The sequence below is a fragment of the Leuciscus leuciscus genome (genome assembly GCF_965113295.1).
Source record: "Leuciscus leuciscus genome assembly, chromosome: 9".
NCBI lineage: Eukaryota > Metazoa > Chordata > Actinopteri > Cypriniformes > Leuciscidae > Leuciscus > Leuciscus leuciscus.
The window spans coordinates 32,160,396-32,181,099 of NC_138733.1; the positions used below are offsets into that span (position 1 = coordinate 32,160,396).

Here is a 20,704-nt window from a genome sequence, read left to right on the forward strand (position 1 = left end):
GTTAAAACAAATGCTAAAATAAACCACAGACATCACGAAACACCAATGGAACGACATTAATTTGCATAAAATTAAAAACATAGAACACGTAAAAAATATGTCTGTCAGGGTAAATATTACTGCAGAACTAGAGTGATGATAGGCGGTTTCGAAACACGCTTCATGAAGCTTTGAAGCGTTTGCGAATGATTTGTTTCGAACCAGTGATTCAGAGCGTATCAGGATGCTTCTTAAACTGGTCCTTCCTAGTCCAAGTCCTTCTGAGGCTTGTAGCCTAAAGTCCTCCTTAGCATTAAACGCTAGAATGAGACGGTCAAGTAAGTGCGCATGGCTACGTCACACGTTTCTGCCCCCGGCAGGAAAATACTATTAAAACTTAATTTTGGAAAAAAATACTTTGTATTAAAAATGAATGCAGTACAGTGAATGACAGCCGTCTGTGGTCTCCAAGTGGCTTACATTATTGGCAGTTTAGTGTTAAGTGATTCATTTACACCAAAACATAGCTTATATGCCTTCATCTCCGAAAACATTGTTTGTGTCTTACATTTCATGTTGAACTCAGACAAGCTCACCGCCGACTCATTTTCCGTCAGCTCTTTTCGTGAATTGGAATGTGTGCAAATGATTGTGGCTGATTCAAGGACATGAAGGAAGCACTTGATGCAGCATCCATAAACATGAGGTGAATGAAGGATGCGTAACGAAGGCAGGCTTCCAAAGATCCTTCAAATTGAGACGTCTCCTATTGACACTTATACTCTTCTAGGCGTCTCCTCTTCAACATCTGGATCTCAGACCCTTTTCAGAGAGAATCCACCTGACAAAAAGAGTACAACAGTTTATAGAATAAGTGCAAAGATGACATGACACCATTTTTATCCAATATGATTGGTTCTTCATGTGTATAAATCTTATGTTTGTTGCAAGGGTCATGAGGTTATATATATGTATATATATAACCTCATGACCCTAAACCATGTAGCAATGCTGGAAAAAACACTCAGAAGAGTCCAGCAACCTCACAGCAACACAATAACAACTGCTCAGAAAACCTTGGCAAATGCATGTCAACAACAAAATCACCCGAAAAATCCCAACAACCATGTAGCAAAGGACTAAAATCTGTTAAAAAACGACAGAGGAACCTGTGCATTGACTGTCACCAAAACATCCTAGCAAACACACAGCAATGTGCTAAAAATGTACTAAAACTAAATGAAACTAAAACTTAACTTTAAAAACTGAAACATACTCAAGAGACTATAAACGTGCTCTATAACTATATGCAGTATGTACATACGTAGGCCCGCTGTGAGGACTCACTGTCTGGGCTTCTTCCTCACCGGCTCCTCCGGCAGTGAATTCACTGACGTCCACATGGACACGAGGAGCGAAGCTTCTTCTGCTGGATGTGGAGAAGCTCTCAGTGACGAGGACGTGTCCATCAGTGAAGGGCGCTTGAGAGTCTCCCACAGGCGTTGCTTCATCTTCAGCCCCAGCTCAAGGCTTTAGGGACGGGTGTCGACCGAGTCTTCATCATGGGCTCTGCCACCGAGCCGTAAATGTCCTGGTATTCCTGCGTGCTGCAGCCGTGGATGGAGACAGACATCCACCGGAGACACTGAGGAGCCAGACACACTAATTTACAGCATTAGCTTTCATCTGTAATCAAAATGGACAAAAATATATCCAATCAGCATTTAATTGAACTGGAATGTAATCCAATCTGGAAATCTTCATGACGTTGTTACGTATTCCCTAGCTTTGTGGTTTGTGTGTTTTGTTTATTGGACTTTGTTGCATTTTACCCTGTTTCTGTTCCTGTTTCCCTATGTGTGCCATTTTTGTAGTCCTTTGTATTTTTTCTAGTTGATTATTTCTGTGATTATTCCCAGGTGTGTCTTGTTTGCCTAGTACCCTTTGTGTATTTAATTCCCAGTGTTTCTTGTGTTCTTCGTAGAGTCTTGTTGTACATTTGACACTGTCGATCACAACATACTTCTGCAGGCTGGAAAACTGGGTGGGGCTTTCTGGCATAGTCCTAAAATGGTTCAGGTCATACTTAGAAGGGAGAGGTTATTATGTGAGTATAGGAGACCATAAGTCTGAGTGGACATCCATGACATGCGGAGTCCCTCAAGGCTCAATTCTTGTGCCACTCCTGTCCAACCTGTATATGCTCCCAATGAGCCAAATAATGAAAAATAACCAAATTGCTTACCACAGCTATGCCGACAACACACAGATCTTAGCCCTATCGCCTAACGATTACAGCCCCATTGACTCCCTGTGCCGATGCATTGATGAAGTCAACAGTTGGATGTGCCAAAACTTTCTTCAGTTAAACAAAGACAAAACTGAAGTCATTGCGTTTGGAAACAAAGATGAAGGTCTCAAGGTGAACGCATACCTTCACTCTAGGGGTCAAACAACTAAAAATCAAGTCAGGAATCTCAGTGTGATTCTGGAGTCAGACCTTAGCTTCAGTAGTCATGTCAAAACAATAACTAAATCAACATACTATCATCTCAAAAATATTGCCAGAATTAGATGCTTTGTTTCCAGTCAAGACTTAGAGCAACTTGTGCATGCTTTCATCACCAGCAGGGTGGATTATTGTAATGGACTCCTCACTGGCCTTCCCAAAAAGACCATAAGACAGTTGCAGCTCATACAGAACGCTGCCGCCAGGATTCTGAGCAGAACCAGGAAATATGAACATATCACACCAGTCCTCAGGTCTTTACACTGGCTCCCAGTTACATTTAGGATTGATTTTAAAGTATTATTACTGGTATATAAATCATTCAATGGCCTAGGACCTCAATACATTGCAGATATGCTCACTGAATATAAACCCAACAGATCACTCAGATCATTATGATCATATCAGCTAGAAATACCAAGGGTTCACTCTAAGCATGGCGAGTCCGCTTTTAGCTACTATGCTGGAACCAGCTTCCAGAAGAGATCAGATGTGCTCCTACAGTAGTCACATTCAAGTCCAGACTCAAAACACTTCTGTTTAGCTGTGCATTTACTGAATTACCGCTGTGCCACTGTTCGTCCGACTGATTACACTGTATTTTATCTCTGAATTCTTCCTTTTGATTCTAAACTGAACTCAAATGGCACTGATTGATAACCTGTGTTTTGTGAAGGGTATTGTGGTAGTGGGGGAAACCCCGATGGTCCCGATGACCAAATTTGTGAGGAAGTGCTCACCTTTCTGTGGTGGAGTTTATTGTACTTACTGTATATTAATCTGTGCATACACAACAAATATACATTGTGTTTATGTATATGTATATGTTTATGTATATGTTTATGTATACATTTTAAAATAGTCTAGTGACACTTTAACCTATATGATGTTTAGGGGTCTATCAATGAGAATAATCTTTATTGTACTTATGTTAGGTGCTTATGTCCACAATTAACTATGATCAGTTTATGTTATATGTGTTTATTTTGCAGAAAATAATATTCACAGTGAGTGAATTGGATGCAATGACCAGAACTGAGGTAAGACTCAAACAGGTAGGTTTAGAGAGGCGGTTTTAACATTAAGTGGCATGGCATTTTACTCACAAAAGCCATTGGCTTGTGCTGCTATGCTTAGTGACGCATCTGGTTGTATATCGGCATACGCCACTAAAACTTGTGACATGTTCTGGTGGATTACATCATGTGCCACTAAAACGTGTGCGCCAATGGATTGCATCATGTGCCACTGACATTGTTGTGGAGACATGCCGCTGTCTGCCGATCATTGTAGATGGTGTTGAATTAAGATGAATTAATAATATGTTGCTTTCAAACATATAGAGTTTATTACACCCCAGAGTAATTTTTACTACAACCATTAGGCTTCTCCATATTTAATAATATCTGCCTCGTGGCCCGTTGTATGTGTTTATATTTATTATAAGTTACTTTAAAAAAAAAATTTTTTACAATGTATTTAAAAATACATAGTTGATTTGATAACTCAACACATTTTCTCTATTTACATAGGATTTACAGTTCAGCTGTGTCATTTGGAATTATAAAATAATGTAGACAGTATTTAGATTGGTGGCCAAAAAAAAAAAAAGAAAAAAAAAAAAAGAAGTGAAACCAGCAGGGGTATGTGCCACCACAAACTGACACCTGCCAATCAGGTACTTCATATTGTCAACTAGCGTGCTAGACAAATGCCACAAACCATTATAAAGTGACACCTACCATTCTGAAATGCATTATGAAAACTGGCACCAACCATTCAGAAGTGTGCTGGACCTTCACGTTGACTCTTCACAATGCACAGTAATGTAGGTCTGTGGGTGTCTATTATAATGTGCCCACAGCAAGTCAAATGCTTCATCAAACCATTCAGGCATCTCAGAATGCATGTTCACATAAAAAAAAAAAAAAAAATATATATATATATATATATAAATTTTTGAATAATTCCATAGAATTATTTGCAAAATATTATAGCCACATATGAGAATCACCATCCACATATTTAAGTATATCTATATTTATTACGGACAGCGTTGAGACGAGGGTTGACAGGAGGATGACTCGTATGGCTGGAGATAGACTTGGATAAGGTAACAGCAGTAGCTAGCAAGGTAGTCAGGAACATAAAGCAGGGAAATAATTTGTAGCATTAGACAAGGTCAGACAATGACTGAGGAGGGAGTGTGTGTGTGGATTTTTAGAGGGCTAGATGAGTTCAGGTGTGCATGGTTAGGTGCCAGGGAGGATGATGGGAAATGCAGTCCATGACAGTTATTATTATCATTAATCCACTTTCTGGAAATAAACCCGGAGACAGTTTTGACTTTGAAAAAAGCTTAACCCATTAGTTGCCAAGTCCCTTTTTGAGTGTTGACCACAACACTTTGTAATGCACGAATGCTTAGGAATACAGGCCTAATACTGGCTTTTTTTAAAAAGCATATAATTTTTTAAATGAAAGAAAAAAAGTTGTTTCTTGTGCTCACAAAGCCGGCATTTATTTGATCCAAAATATAGTAAAAACAATAATGTTAAGTCTATAGGATTTTTCGCCCACTCTTCAAACATCGTACATCCGATCGTTTATAAAAGTCATAGCACATGACACCTCAGTCTGTGACAATCAGTGCGGGATGACGCGCCGAAGTTTGTACGGAAGAATGATAAGCATGTAAGATTCGCTTTGCTTCGTAAGCACTAGAGCTGCAGTATTCTGGATAAATTAAGAATCGTGTTTTTTATTTTATTTTTTTTATAGAGATCCCGACTCTCCAATGATTCTGAACAGACAACTAAACAAAAACAAAATCGGTTTGATTGAATGATTCAATGACTCACTCATAAATACTTTTTCATTACTGGATGAATTAGCATTTTTGAACAGATCTCTCGAATGAGTGATTCAATGACCAATACATTTTTAACAGTCACTTGTCGCCACCTACTGGTGTAACGATGTAATCGATATAATCCTTATTTGAAGCGACAAGTTTCTTTATTAAACAGTGATTTTCTCTATTCTAATCGCTACGATAAACATCAGTGTTTTTATCTGAACTATAAACTTTTATCCTAGTACTTCTGTGATGATTTGAATATTTGTAACACAGAAATAATGATACAGTGTGGCTGGAAAGACTGTTTGTGTTTGAATCGAGACTGCGATCTCTAAATGGTTAATCGTGCAGCTCTAGCACGCATCTCTAATTATTGTGAAACATGTAAACACCAATGATGCCCAGAGTGTTTCCCTCTCTTCAGCCTGAGATTCTGGGATAGACTCCAGCACTCCGGCGATCTTACATAGGAGAAGAGAGCAGGGCTGTTGCTAGGTAATCTGGGGCCTCTTGAAAGAATGGGCGGACCACCAACCGCCCACCCCTCCCTCCCTCCCTTCCCTAAGGGACGAAACAAAAGAATCCCTTCGTGTTCTCACATGAACTTTTTTATTAAGTAATAAACAAAAACACACGTGATAAATGAAATAGATACAAAACAAAAAGAGTGGATACTCTGTGGCACTTTTAAGACAGGAACTGGACTTGCAATCCTCTCTCTCTCTCTCTCTCTCTCTCTCTCTGAGCAGACATGAGTGTAGCTGGGCAGCAGGTTCTACACAAGATATAGTCGAAGTCTATTTAGTCTATAGATTAACTAGCAAGTAACTGATAACATGACAGCAGTTCTCTATTTGTTCAGTTGTCCTCACTCACCTTCTGACACTGGACTGGAGGACTGGCTCTCGGGATCAGGCGAGGGTCACTGCACTTTTATATTGCTTGCAGTATTGCAGAAGAAACAGCTGATAAAGAATAAGCTTACTTTGTTTGCGTTTATTTCTAAATAGTAGCATATTTGGTATGTGTATTCATGGACAGACAAAACAGGGAATTGGGATACTATTTGACTGAAATGCTTGTATTGACATATTTTACTCTATTCAAATTTATCAATCTGTACCTGTCATGATTATATAAAACTCTCCTGCTATTAGAGTAACAATTACAGAAGATATTATTTGAAGCATATTTGGTTACCTATTGGTGCTTGTAAGGGTTCAGTTTGAGCAGATGTTTTATACCATCATCACTGTCCTTGTCAGAGCTCATTTCCCAGAACATTCAACATCTGGTTAATATTCGCCATCTCAGACATATCCTCAAAAACATCTTCAAAATCAATATTTGATCGCTGACAGCTTCTTCATCAGATCCAGCATCAAGTGACAGTGACATTAATATTTGATTGTGTTCAGTACTTGCTCTGCAGTAAATCTCTGAGCCATTTCAAGTTTTGCTGATGATACGTCCTATTCTTTTGTTTTCTGCCTGCTGTAACTATGAGTGAAACGTCACTTTATCATTATGTATCAGACATTAAATCAATTACATTTATTCAGTCATCAAATGTTCAATTGTTGTTGTGCAAAAAAAATAAATAAAAATAATATTTATACTTTGTTACACAGCTTGGGTCGTTAGCGACCCTATACAATTTTTACAAAAAATTAATGGGAAAACAGGCATTCTTTTATAGTTAAATTTTATCTTGTTATATTGTTTATAATGAATTGATTGAGGAATACTAAGAAGGTTGATGTCTAACTTAAAAAAATTAATGAGGAGGAGTGTAGTGAATGACGTCCCGGGTCACTAAAGACCCAAGATATGCGTTTAATGCTGTTGCCACACCTAAAGATATTTAAAATCGTATAAGATTTTCAAAATGTAAGAGACCACAAACATGAGGACACAAAATCCTAGATTTAACAGTTTTGCTCCTATAGTGTGTCGTGTGTTGCGATGTAGTGTGTCGCGAGAAGACAACCACACACAGAGTTTTTTTAACCAGAGTCACGACTGTGGGAAAATTCTGAATAAACATGGCGATATGCAGGAAGAAATTGCTATGATAGTGTTTGGAATGCTTTTGACAGAACATTGCCTCAAATTGACAAGCTGAACCTTAATCTCTGATGTCCATATCCATTTTAAGCCTAGAACACACCAAGCCGATGCCGACGAACTAGCGCTGATGAAAGGCGACTGTGTAGTTGTGTTGATATTGAAATATTCGCCAAGGAACACTCAGGTAAGATGACAGAACAGACTATCTGTATCGTTTTGACTTCTTTGCTCGCTGTTTTGCTATCATTCTCGTGCACTGACTCGTTCACTAAGCTGAACAGCCAATCAAAGTTCTCTCTCTCACCGACAGCCCGACACCGATTCAACATGTCTAATCGGCCGAAAAAAAGCCGACGTGGACCAATTTCTGCCGACGGTGTGGAACACACTGAGAAAACTTAGTCGGCCGACGCACAAAAACTGCCGGACAGCCGACCATCGGCTTGGTGTGTTCTTTTGTCCTCAGGGTTCCCCCCACACATCAGCATTTCTGATCAGATTATCTTATCAGATTTTCCTGTGGAGTTAGGTGTGTTAAGAGTGACTGAACCTGCTGTTGAATATTTACGATTTTCGATCGAGGTGGCTCCGACGTTCTTCCGAGCAGGTTCGGTCACTCTTAACACACCTAACTCCACAGGAAAATCTGATAAGATAATCTAAACCATCAAGATAATCGAGATTTAATGCCTGGCTTACACATTGACAGAATAAGAAGTGGACAGAGCCATCTCATTGGAACTCAACTGAGACAAGTGAAGCCCATTTTTAGCGATTTTTTTAGGACTTCCGTTCCTGACGCGCAGACTCAAACTGAGCTTGACGACGTAGATGTGACGTGAGCAACCCGTCTGTCTTCTAGTGGCTGTGGCATGAGAAATCTGAATCATTCCCTTCCGAATCTTGCAGAGACGGAGAGTGTGAGTAGGAGGTGTCCATGAGCTAGGAGCAGGAGAAACTTTTGCTAGGTATTCTTAATTATTTTGTCATTTTGCCTCCACGTCCCCCCGATTGCCCACGAGCTTCTCCTCCTGTCCATACGGTAATCTCTCTACTGTGCGACAGAGAGTCGCGTGGTTATGACGCAATCGTTAGCCTACTTTTACAAAAACTGCTTCTACGGGGCCATAACATAAGCTACAAGGTAATGGAGCATTTTATACATTGTCGTGTTTCTTTAGAAATAAATAATGGACAAATGGAGTCTTTAACCGCCTCAGATGTGAAGTTATTCGCTGTCAAAGTGACGCCAAAATGAATGGGAGTCAATGGGATGCTAACAGCAGGTGAAGTTCTGCTACAAGATGGTGGCACGCGGCCGGCTTCAACTTCCGGTCGACTTCCTTCCCGCTTGGGCTTACACTACAGGAGTTTCAGGCAAATGTATGCCCGATTTGATGGTCATTTAGAAGAAGTAGATGGATGGATGGATAGAGTAGCCTAATCAATAAATTATATTATCAAATCCATTTTTTTTTTTGATAACCTTTCACTCAAGCACTGAACAATGTAATAATGCACGTTTGAACAGCCTTTTCTTACTATGAAGTTTGACCTTAGAATGTGCTTTTCCATCATTTTCATAAAACAAGCTTTTAACACCTTTGACATTTATTATACCTTGCACTAATGCTTTATCCTGGAAACCAAAATGATTAAATAAATAATTTGCTGTAAATGTAAAACTGTTATATTATAAAAGTATGCCTTTTACATATAGATGGTTGAAGTCTCATCATAATAAAACTAAACACCCATAATACTGTGGGTTTATTTTCATTCAAGTAGTCTCTAAAATTGACTACTTGAATATTAGCAGAACCTTTCGCTTTTTGAGAACTTTTCACACATTTTATTCCCCAGATTTTCAGTGGTGTTTTGCTCCTCATTGTGCGTTACATCACTAGATGGCAGTATATCACACGCAAGCACTGTTAAGTGCACTGTAAAATCCAGTTGTCACAGATTACACACTGTTACTCAGTATTAAGGTCTGTCTGTGTCTCACTCTCACAGCTGAGAGAATGTAATTAGGAGCACAACCATCAAGTTCCTGCTTGTGAGAACTTTCTGAGAAAACCTCATGACCCAACATATCCAAGACTTGCACAAGACCTCACAGTAAACATGAGTTTGGGTTTGACTTTCAAAACAACATGAACCTCAGAAGAATGTAGTTCCAGACTTTTATTGAATTCTGTAGCATCTTAAAGGGTTAGTTCACCCAAAAACAAAATTTATCCTATGATTTACTCACCCTCTCAAGCCATCCTAGGTGTATATGCCTTTCTTTTTTCAGCTGAACACAATTGGAGTTATATTAAAAAATATCCTGGCTCTTCCAAGCTTTATAATGGGAGTGAATAGTAACTGAGATTTTGAAGGCCAAAAAAGTGCATCTATCCATCATGAAAGTAATCCATATGGCTCCAGTGGGTTAATAAAGGCCTTCTGAAGTGAAGCGATGTGTTTTTGTGAGAAAAAATATCCATATTTATAACTTTACAAACTATAATCACTGGCTTCCGGTAACGGCCGTACGTGAGTCTAGTTCCACTGACCTCTGAGCCAGGATATATTTTTTATATAACTCTGATTGTGTTCGGCTGAAAGAAGAAAGTCATAAACACCTAGGATGGCTAGTAAATTATGGGGTACGTTTCATTTTTGGGTGAACTATCCCTTTAAAAGTGTGAGTAGACCTACAGAATGTTTACCATGACCAAATCTGTGGGTATCTGGAAATCTTCACAGCCTCTTATCTGTCTAGTTTTTAGATTTTCCTGTCTGTCATGCCATTTTATTAGTAACACGCAAAATTTTCCCCATTTGTTATTCTCTTCACATTTATTATCAGGTATCATATGACAAAAAAATTCCCATCCTGCATTTGAAATAATCAAAGGTTATTATCATTTTGTTCACAGGAAGTGGTCTTTGAAAAGGCAGTAGTGACATTTTGGATCTCTACTCACCAACTAGACTTACAGTAAACAAATGCATAGTCCAAACCTGTCTTTTGTAGTTTCTCTCTGTGCTGGTTCCTGATCCTTGTTCGTTCTGTGGTGTACTGATCATTTTAATATGAACATTCAATGTTTCTCAATTGTGTCCATTCAAAATGCACTTCATGTGGTAACATCTATAATAACTGGTTTTCTTGAAATGAAATAAATTATTTTAAGTTTACTGATTATAACTGAATTCAACCAACCTGAAAAACAAGGTTTTACTGACACAATAGTCAGTAGATAGAACCTGATTTCTCCAACTAAAATTACTCAATTAGTTTTATATAATCTTTTTTTGTTTTATATGATGAAAGTCCTTTTCCACATTGATGTAAATACATAAAAAAAATATGAATTACCCTTACTTAATTTAAATGAACACATTTTTACACACAACCTCCATTTAATTCTAAATAAATCAGATTAGTTGGGTTAACACTATTTAGTTGGTTTATGTCAAATTAAATTACTCTTGTATGTTTAACTTAACTTTATTACATCATTCATTACAATTTTGGTTATATTTTATAATCAATTTGCTGAGCCTTAATTTTCAACCAAGTGTCTCATCACTACATGCAATGAAAAAATAAGATAAGACTGGCCAGTACTGATGGCATTGAGTGCCCACAGCAAAAGCACAAGCACTACTCTTCAGTACAATGGTAACCACAAAATTCAATAACTCTAAAAGTCCAACATAACTGAACATTAAACATTAACATAAACTACCAACATTTTTCCCTTTACTGAAAAACACATAAAATAACACTCAGTCCATAAATTGACTCTCCTAATGCAGTCCCTTGTAAAGCATTCTGGGAACTATAGATCCACTGCTCATGTCATGCAGGTAATGTCGATTATTCATGTAGTTTAAACATAAATTAATAAGTAAACATCACTTTTGAATATATTAGGTGGACTGAACACAATTAAATTAAGTTGTGACAGAATGTTAAATTGTGTTACTTTAGTTCATTTTTATTAATTGACCTGAACAGTTTTTTTTTTTTTTTTACAATTGCGATTTTCACTTTGATGCAACATTATGTGTATAATAACCTCAAATCACAATTTCTCACTGAAGCAGAATTCGCAGATCAGCAAGAAGCAGCCAAACACAACCCTTTTCTTCTTCTTCTATGTCCTTCACTGCAGATGTCCTGTATAGCGGACACAAGTCACGACTACTGCCCTAGGTGTGGAGCTGTCGTAGTGCTCATGTGTCAAATGTGTCCATCCTGAGCTTTATTGGAAATTGTTTATTGGGCCAATGTAACTCAATTAAGTTCAAACAGCATTCCCTTCACTGTTAAAAATTGCTGTAAAAATACAGTGAATTTCCAACAGTAAAATACTGTTATTTCAATAAACAGTTTAACCCTGTAAATTTACAGTCTATGTTCCATAAATTAATTACTTGTCGTAAATTTACAGCATTTATGTGTAAACCCATTTGTTTCTGGAAAAAACAGTCTTGGACTGTAAAAAATAGCACGTGGGGGCGGGGCATCTTCAACGCAGTCTATTTTCGAACAGAAAGCAGTCAAATAACAGAATTGTTTCGCATCACTTATCTAGACGGTCTTAAAGGGATAGTTCACTTTGAAATAAAATTTTGGTATGTTTTAGCTTACCTCAAGGGCATCCAAGATGTAGGTGTCTTTTTTTCTGCAGTAGTTTCAGCACTAGATGTCGCCTTGGCTACTGCAGTTCATTGGAAAGAAACCGTAGCCAAGGCGACATCTAGTGTATATATCTATGCACCAGTCTGCGCACACGTCACACAGCAGGATGCGCGCGCGCCCTCAGATCACTTGGACGTGGCTGTGTTCAAGAGGTAAAAACGATATAAATACTGTTCGTTTTCTCACACAAACCGCTCGTTTCATGTCTTAGGCCATCAATGTGTACTTACGATGGGGAATTGTTTAATTTGGACGACGGGGAATTGTTTTAATTTGGACTCAGTGCATGCTCTTTGAGACAGTGACCATCGACCTGCATTATATGACTGACAGACAAGAACGGTTTGACCTAAAAATATCAAAATTGAAACTACTGCGGAAAAAAAGACACCTACATCTTGGATGCCCTTGAGGTAAGCTAAAACATACCAAAATTTTATTTCAAAGTGAACTATCCCTTTAATGCTTCCACTCCTTTGTGTGAGATACGAGACCGGTGCGTCGCGCAGGTGTCACTCGTCAGTAATCACGCTGATGATGAACGGTCTTTGCGCCATTCTCTCACGTCCCTCGACCTTGTCCCACTCGCCACAGTGTTCTGATAAAGAAAAAGTCATACACTCCTTGGATGGCCTTAAGGCCAATTTATACTTCTGCGTCGGGTGCGCGTAGAAGGTACGGCGTAGCATACGCATTGACGTGTACCATACGTCGTACCCTTCGCCGTACCCTGACGCGCACCTCCTCAAAAATTTAACTACGCGTCGCGGCGACGCGGACCGCAAGATCTGTGATTGGTCGGCTGGATAGCATCGCGTTTCCTCCTACGCATTTCCGGAATGATCTTCTGCACTCTGCACCGCCCGCCCGCCATTTTTAAATTCCGAAGATCAGTGAAGAGCCATGGAAATAGACCAAGTGACCGAGAGATTGCTTGAAGAAGTGCGGAAATACAGCCATCTGTATGACTCCTCCAGTCGCCATTGCTCGTAGAAACCTAAACTCAAAACAGCCGCGAGGAATGTAAACACAGTGGAACTGGAACATTAAAACCCACCCGCGCCAACTAGCGTTTCGGCGGTGTAACTGCAGAGCAACACAGACATTCGCAGAAGTATAAATGCTCACGACGGCGTCGCCTACGTGCGTAGCCTACGACGTACACTACGGCGTACACTCGACGCAGAAGTATAAATTGGCCTTTAGAGTGAGTAAATAATCAGAAAATTGAGAATATTGTGTAAACTGTTATTAAAATATATATATATATTTTTTTATTCATTTCAGGGAGGGCAGAGAACTGTACTGAACGCTGGATGACTACCCTAGAGGGTCGTGTTGTTTGTGAGGGCATACAACCAAGATTCCTGACTGCAATAGCAACCATGTTTGCAATGTTCTACGTCTTCAATCTTCAGTATCTAGAGGAGGCATGTGGCACCTTGGAATTCATTCAAAGGTATTTTATCACCTTTTATAGTACCCTTTAAATTGGTTAATTATTTATATTTAATCCAATATTTAAATTGATAAAAGGTAGATTTTGTAAGTTTTCTTTTTTAATGTGTGTGTGGGTGTGTGTTTTTTTTATTACCCTTAGACGATTCGTTGGGATAAACCCTGAAAGAGGTTTGAAGACCTGCAGAGGCAAGGTGGTTTCAAAGAAGACTGCAAAACTTGTCAGCAAGAAGTCTGCCACTGTCAATCCCAAAGTTGCTTCTCTCCTGAAGAACCTCATCGATTTCGAATGGAACTTCGTCTAGGTAACTAAACTTAAATGTCCACTGACACTCACATTTGTGCAGCTTCCTAAAAGAATCAACCCCTCTTAACTCTCAACTTCAGTGGTAAGAAAGTATCTGAACCCTTTGGAATTGGATGATTTTCTGCATTAATTGGTCATAAAATGTCTTCATCAGTCACATGTATAGACAAACAAAGTGTTTAAGCTAGCTACACAAACAATTCTAATCTTTCATGACTTTACTAAACATCCCATTAGCCACTCTCAGTGCAGTGTAGTAAAAATGTACATTTTGTAAGTGACTACATTGTTACCTCTATGAACCACAAATGTTGTTTTTGTTTTGTGATGGTTGTTCATGAGTACCTTGTTTGATCTGAGCAGTTAAACTGCCCAATGTTCTTCAGAAAAATCCACCATGTCTTGCACAGTCTTTGGTTTTCCAGCACATTCTGAACAATTAAATCCTTTACAATAGTGACTGCATGGTTTTAACACCCATCTTTTCACAACGAGAACTACTCATTAGTTAGAGGACTCCGCTATTATATAGGGTGCCAGGGGGATGATTTTATTCTGAAGAACAGTGGACAGTTTAACTGCTCAGAACAAACAAGCGAATCATGAACAACTCAAAAACAAAACAAACAAAAAAACATTTGTAGGTCATTAAGTAACAAGAAGTTCACTTACTGCAGCACTGTGAATGTTTAATGAGATGTGTTTAGTAAAGTATAGATAATCTCTAAGATTAGTTATGTACAATAACATGATAATTTTATGTCTCTTTTAAAAGTGTTCACTAGTTTTTGTCATGTGATTTATTTTACCACTAAGATTTTCTTGATTTTCTTTCCTCTCAGATCTGGATTTCCTCTCAGACCAGATGTGTCAAAAGCTGATGTGGGACGTTTTGGCTGTTTTTTGCCTCTTCCTACGTTTTTTCACCCATTGGATCTCTTGTCCTCTCAGATCCGGACTTCCTCTCAGGCCAGATCTTTCAAAAGCAGGTTTGAGATGTTTTGGCAGTTTTTTGCCTCTATCAAGGATTTTTCATCCATTGGTTCTCAATATTTTCCTCTCAGAATTCCTCTCTTGCCTGGATGCTGATGTGACATGTTGAATGTAAGGTTTCTTTGTTTGCCTACTGGTTCCTCACATTGAATTTTACAATGTATTTTCTATGACTTTTTTCCCTTAACTGTTAATGTATTGTTAAAACTTGTTAGCTGTTTTAAATAAATGGCAAACAATACTGTACCATAATCTATATTTTCTTCATTTTTTCCATTGAGTAAATATAGGGATGTTAATAGATATCGGACAATAGAAAACAGTATTTATATTCTAACTTTTTATACTATAGAATTATAGCTGGAACCATTACTGCCAGTACTTTGTGAAGCACAGCCATACAATTAAAAACTGTAGAATTACGGTAAATGGCTGGAACCACAGCTGACAGTACTTTACTGTGAAATTACAGCATTGTTGAAACCGTAAAATTACGGTAAAGGGCTGGAACCACAGCTGACAGTATTTTACTGTAAATTTACGGGTGAATTTTTAAATGAATTAGGTTACAACAACAAAATTAGAATTTAAAGGTCAAAATATAGAAATACCTCCTTAAAGCAACATGTTCACTTTTTACAGTGAATATCAATGTATATACTTCACTTCCTCTTACATCTCTTCCTTTCAGAAGATGTTACTTTGTGCACTTTGCATCACTATACATGAACTTAACATTCACTTTTCCTTCCTGCCAAATGCCCACAGTTTTGCAAGAATGGGCAATGGTGCAACACTGATTCATGACGCAGTATCTTTTCAGTTCGTACACGTTGCCACACATTCTTTCAATATGACAACCACCAACCACTCTTCTGAAATTGTGAATTGCAACATAAAATAAACACCCAGACATCCGTGAATTGAGGCTGTGTGTCATAAACACCAGCAAATACAAGTGCTTTCACAGTACTTTTGTTGGGGGGAAAAAGCAACCAGTTGGGAAAGACCTCCCATACACAAGACTACACAAAAGGAGATGTTTAGCTAAATGTTCAGGCTGCTATTTTCTATATAATGGAAAAACATGATTAAGTGCACTTTTTTTTCCCACAAGGGAAGATTGGGAAAAGTCCGGTCTACTATTGACTACTTAAGAAATGATTTTAATTTTTGGATGAACTATTCCTGCAAAAACTACAAGTGCAATACAATCCTCTTAAGTTATCGGAAATAATATCAAACATCTGGTACACATTAATGTGTTTCTATTTGCAAAAAGCAAACTGTCAGCTATAGGTTGGACCACATAATGGCCAAGTAGCCATCAGTAATACGCCCACATATACTATGTAAATATACCCACTCAATATAGTCAAAAATCAAAGAGTCGTGATATTGATTTTTTGTCCATTATGCGCAGACATAATCTCTGTAAAGCTAAATATTTTATGCGTTTCGACCAAGGAAGCTATTAGCTGTATACTGATAAAGTAGTATGACCAAAGGGAAGTGGGAAGAGCAAACCTACTTGATTTCCCCACAAATCATTTTGCCCTAATGAACCGATACAGATAAGTGCAGCAATTTGTGAAACATTATAATGCAGCTTTCAATGAGGGTATAAATGCTTATCACATGCCACACAAATCTGATTTGGTTTTCAAATCCCAATTAACTGTCCGTATAATTTCGTAAGTAATGCGAGCTGATCTTTTTACTCAGATGTTGTGTAGTCAATATCCAGTGTTTCTACATTAGTTGGTTATTATGTAAGCATCAACACAATGACAAAAGACTTATAACAACTAACACTTGAGAAAAAGAAGTAATTGTATTGAATGTGCACTTGTACTTCAAATCTTAAAAGTGTATTTTTAAAACCCTGTACTTGCAGATATTATAATATTACTGAAATAAAAGGCCATACTTAAAGAGAGTACGATTTTATGACAGTATCTTACAGTTTTTCTCAAATGCTAAAACACAAAAGCCAATCCTCTAAACCAAATGACCAGTTGTCTAAACACATTTACTAAATCTAGCCATCATTTTCCAATATCATAAACACATTTCACATGAAGACACAATTCACAAAACACAATCCTCCGTTCTCATAAATCTTAACACATTTTTCCTTGCTAAAACACAAGTTGCAAAAGAACTCTGCTCATATTCTCAAATGAAAGCTCATGTGATGCAAAATGCTTGCCACAGTCAGCAATATTTGAACACAATGAACACACCTGGCGTCAATCATTACACACAACGACTCAAAATTGAAGACACTTGTTGCTAATGCTGTGACCACATGTATAAAAGCAAGTTCAGAGTGCACAGTTTGCTGAAGATTCCAAACAAACACAATGGATGAAGGCAGAGTCAGGGGAAGCGGAATTCGAGTCAGAGGAGGGAGAAGAGCTGGCCATGGAAGAAGAGGAGCAGGCCAACGAGGAAGAGGAGTTCAAATCAGAGGAGGGAGAGGAGGAGGCCAACGAGGGAGAGGAGGAGGCCAACGAGGGAGAGGAGGAGGCCAACGAGGGAGAGGAGGAGGCCAACGAGGGAGAGGAGGAGGCCAACGAGGGAGAGGAGGAGGCCAACAAGGGAGAGGAGGAGGCCAACAAGGGAGAGGAGGAGGCCAACAAGGGAGACGAGAAGGTCCAGGAGGGAGAGCAAGACAACCTCGCACCATCATTACGGACGAGATGCGAGCAACAGTCATTGACCATGTCATTGTCCATGGCATGACAATGGCTGAAGCAGGACTAAGAGTCCGTCCAAACCTGAGTAGGTTCACCGTGGCCACCATTATCAGGGCATTCAGACAACACAACAGGTATTGTACTCTGCTTTCTTTGTCACAATACAAATTTACAAGCCTGTGAAAGTAGTCTATTGGTTTCAAATCAGTTGTTACTGTATTGTAAAACATGTCAATTGACAACACATGTTTCTTTCTTTAGAGTTGAAAGAATGCCACATAGAGGTGGGAGGGTTGCCATATTTACAGCGGCACAAGAAACCCTCATTGTGGATATGGTTCGTGAGAACAACCTCATCAGACTCCGGGAGATCAGAGACAAAGTCATTGCCGATAATGTCAACTTTGAGAGCATTGATGATGTCAGCTTGGCCACAATAGACAGAGTTCTCCGGCGCCAAAAGATGCGGATGAAACAGGTCTATAGGGTTCCCTTTGAGCGCAACTCTGCGCGACACAAAGACCTACGTTACGAGTATGTGCAAGTAAGTATACATCCATGTTCACAGTACAGTTAGTGGACATACTGTGTTGCTCAGTGGCCTACATTACTTCTGGACAATACTGTGCTACCTGATTGACTGTTGTTCTGAACACCTGTGCACTTTCACATTTTCACAGAGGATATTACAGTTGGACTCGATGGCCAGACCTCATGAGTACCTCTTCCTGGATGAGGCTGGCTTCAACCTGCAGAAACGAAGGCAAAGAGGCCGTAACATCTTTGGCCAAAGAGCCATCACTGAGGTTCCTGGCCAACGGGGGGGGGTAATATTACTCTTTGTGCGGACATGGGTTCGGAGGGGCTTGTCCACCGGCATGCTGTCCTTGGGTCTTACAACACCCAACGTCTCCTCACCTTCCTAGAGGAGCTAAAAGACATCCTCCTGGACCGCCAACAACACCATCCTGGGCCCGCACATCACATTTATGTGATCATTTGGGACAACGTACGCTTCCACAGAACAAACCAAATCAGAGAGTGGTTCACCACCAACAGTAACCACTTTTTAAACGTCTGTCTGCCACCCTACTCCCCTTTCCTGAACCCTATAGAGGAGTTCTTCTCATCGTGGAGATGGAAGGTTTATGACAGACAACCATACACTAGAGAGAACCTCCTAAGGGCAATGGAGCTGGCCTGTGTTGACATCCCAGTGGAGGCCTTCCAAGGATGGATTCGCCATTCCAGGGCGTTTTTCCCGCGGTGCCTGGCAAGAGACAATATAGCCTGCGATGTGGATGAGGTGATGTGGCCCGATGCAGCTCAGCGACATGATGCCGCACAGTGATTGTGGTGTGAATAAAGTAAATAAAAAAAACTTCACACCCTGATCATGTTTTCAAGAGTACTGTTGTGTGCAATAGATTCTGTTTTTGCATTGAGTTGTGTTACAGTAGTGTACATGCAGAATTTACTATAGATTTATACTCTTTATATGAAACTCACAAATCTAAATGCCTAATCCTCTGCAGAGATCTAAGAAGATCCATTACTGTAAAGTTTCTAAAAATATGCATTGGCAGTTATGAAACAAAGAACCTTCTCACAAATTGAGCATTGTGTTTTCAATTGTTTTGCTGTAGTGTGTAATGATGTGTATAGTGTTTACATTTTTGAAAGCTTCGAGCTGCTCTTTTGGTGTGAAAGTTTGAGTTTTGAAGTGAGAAGGTGTGGTTGTGTTTATGTAGCTTTAGAAAAGGGTGTTGTGTTTAGACATTGGGGAACATGGAGGAAACGTTTGTGAAATGTGTTTTAGCATTTGAGAAAAACTGTAAAACACTTAAGTATGCTTTTAAAAAGTAAAATATATAACATGCAATTAAGTGTCTAAAAACATTAAGTACGTCTTAAGTATATTCTATTACAGTATAGTATTTCCATTGTAAGTACTCTTTTTAATAGTATGCTAAAGTGTACTTTTCACAATAGCTGTAGTGTGTAAAGAGACAAACAACTGTATGTTCTGCTGGAAATATGTCTTTAATGAGATTTCACTGCTATGCTGAACTATTTATTTTTAGTAAGTGTAATTTGTATACAAAATGATTGGAATGCGTGAACACATAAATATTATTCAAGGACAAGGCTGTCTGTAGATGTTGGAACTGACACAAAGGACAGCTAACTAACACTTCTGTTGGTCCCCAGTCGAGCGTGCCTTGGCCATTGCACAGTTTCCTGCTATTGAAATGAGATGCTTTGCGTTCCTGAGACATGCGTTTCGTCTAGTAGCTGTGCACAAATGCGAGTCTTGTTTTTATGTGTTCAGTGCAATGGTTTTGTTGGAGGTCTTGCGTGCAGCAGACAATGACATGTCTGTTTTTCACCGAAAATGTCTCCCTGACCTTGGGGGTGTTTGTTTTAAAGGAGCCCCATGGGGAAAACAGAACAATGGCCATAAAACATCTTACATGCAGGGTTTCTGAGCTATATATTCATGTCAGTTTGCTGGGTATTTTCGCTTCTTAATAAAATCTCTAGCACTGACATTGCTGATGTTTGCTTTGGTAACGTTATGTCATCACGCATACATAATACATTAGACATGAATATACATGTCAGCATGTCACAATGTCAAATCTCAGCCTCAAATGCCACACCAGCAAAGCATTTGCTGACCAGGCTAGAACTTAGCAAAAGCGTCAGGTTACGTCATTTAGGGAGTGTGTTTACTTATTCTTTTTTTAATCTGTACAAAGGAAAGCGAAACGTTTGAAATATCACAATGTTTGCAAGGAGGGCAACATCAAATTTTGAGGGGTTTTTTGGCCTGTTTTATCAACTACCAGTCTAAACACATATTTCACGTACAGCATATTGCATAAGTAAAGTAATACCTCACATAATATCTCACAATCTCTCTATTTTGAGGTATTATTTGCATGCCTATGTGCTATCAGCATTGATTTTTCCTTCAAATAAACAAACAATGATTTTTATTCTGTGACATTAAATTGTCATATTAATAGAGCGCAACAAGTTTGGCAGCAAAACTCCCTTTCACTTTTTCTATGGAGAAATTGATTTATAACAATAAAATAGAATAACTTATAAGTTGCTG

At 38.8% G+C, this 20,704-nt stretch overlaps 1 protein-coding gene across 1 annotated transcript; it reads left to right on the plus strand.

The window, feature by feature from the left end:
- The first annotated feature begins 17,443 nt into the window (after window positions 1-17,443).
- On the plus strand, window positions 17,444-20,203 carry LOC309506928 (uncharacterized protein). Its single transcript, XM_082180970.1, has 3 exons — window positions 17,444-17,714; window positions 17,842-18,124; window positions 18,261-20,203. Exons 1-3 carry the CDS (start codon window positions 17,584-17,586, stop codon window positions 18,504-18,506), a joined length of 660 nt encoding a protein of 219 aa, XP_082037096.1. The 5' UTR covers window positions 17,444-17,583; the 3' UTR covers window positions 18,507-20,203.
- Window positions 20,204-20,704: the final 501 nt, after the last annotated feature.

Excerpts from the sequence above, each read along its gene's own strand:
- LOC309506928 (XM_082180970.1), top strand. The coding sequence starts at position 17,584 with ATGCGAGCAACAGTCATTGACCATGTCATTGTCCATGGCATGACAATG. Across the intron at positions 17,715-17,841 it reads GCATTCAGACAACACAACAG|AGTTGAAAGAATGCCACATA; the intron begins GTATTGTACTCT and ends TTCTTTCTTTAG. Across the intron at positions 18,125-18,260 it reads TACGTTACGAGTATGTGCAA|AGGATATTACAGTTGGACTC; the intron begins GTAAGTATACAT and ends ACATTTTCACAG.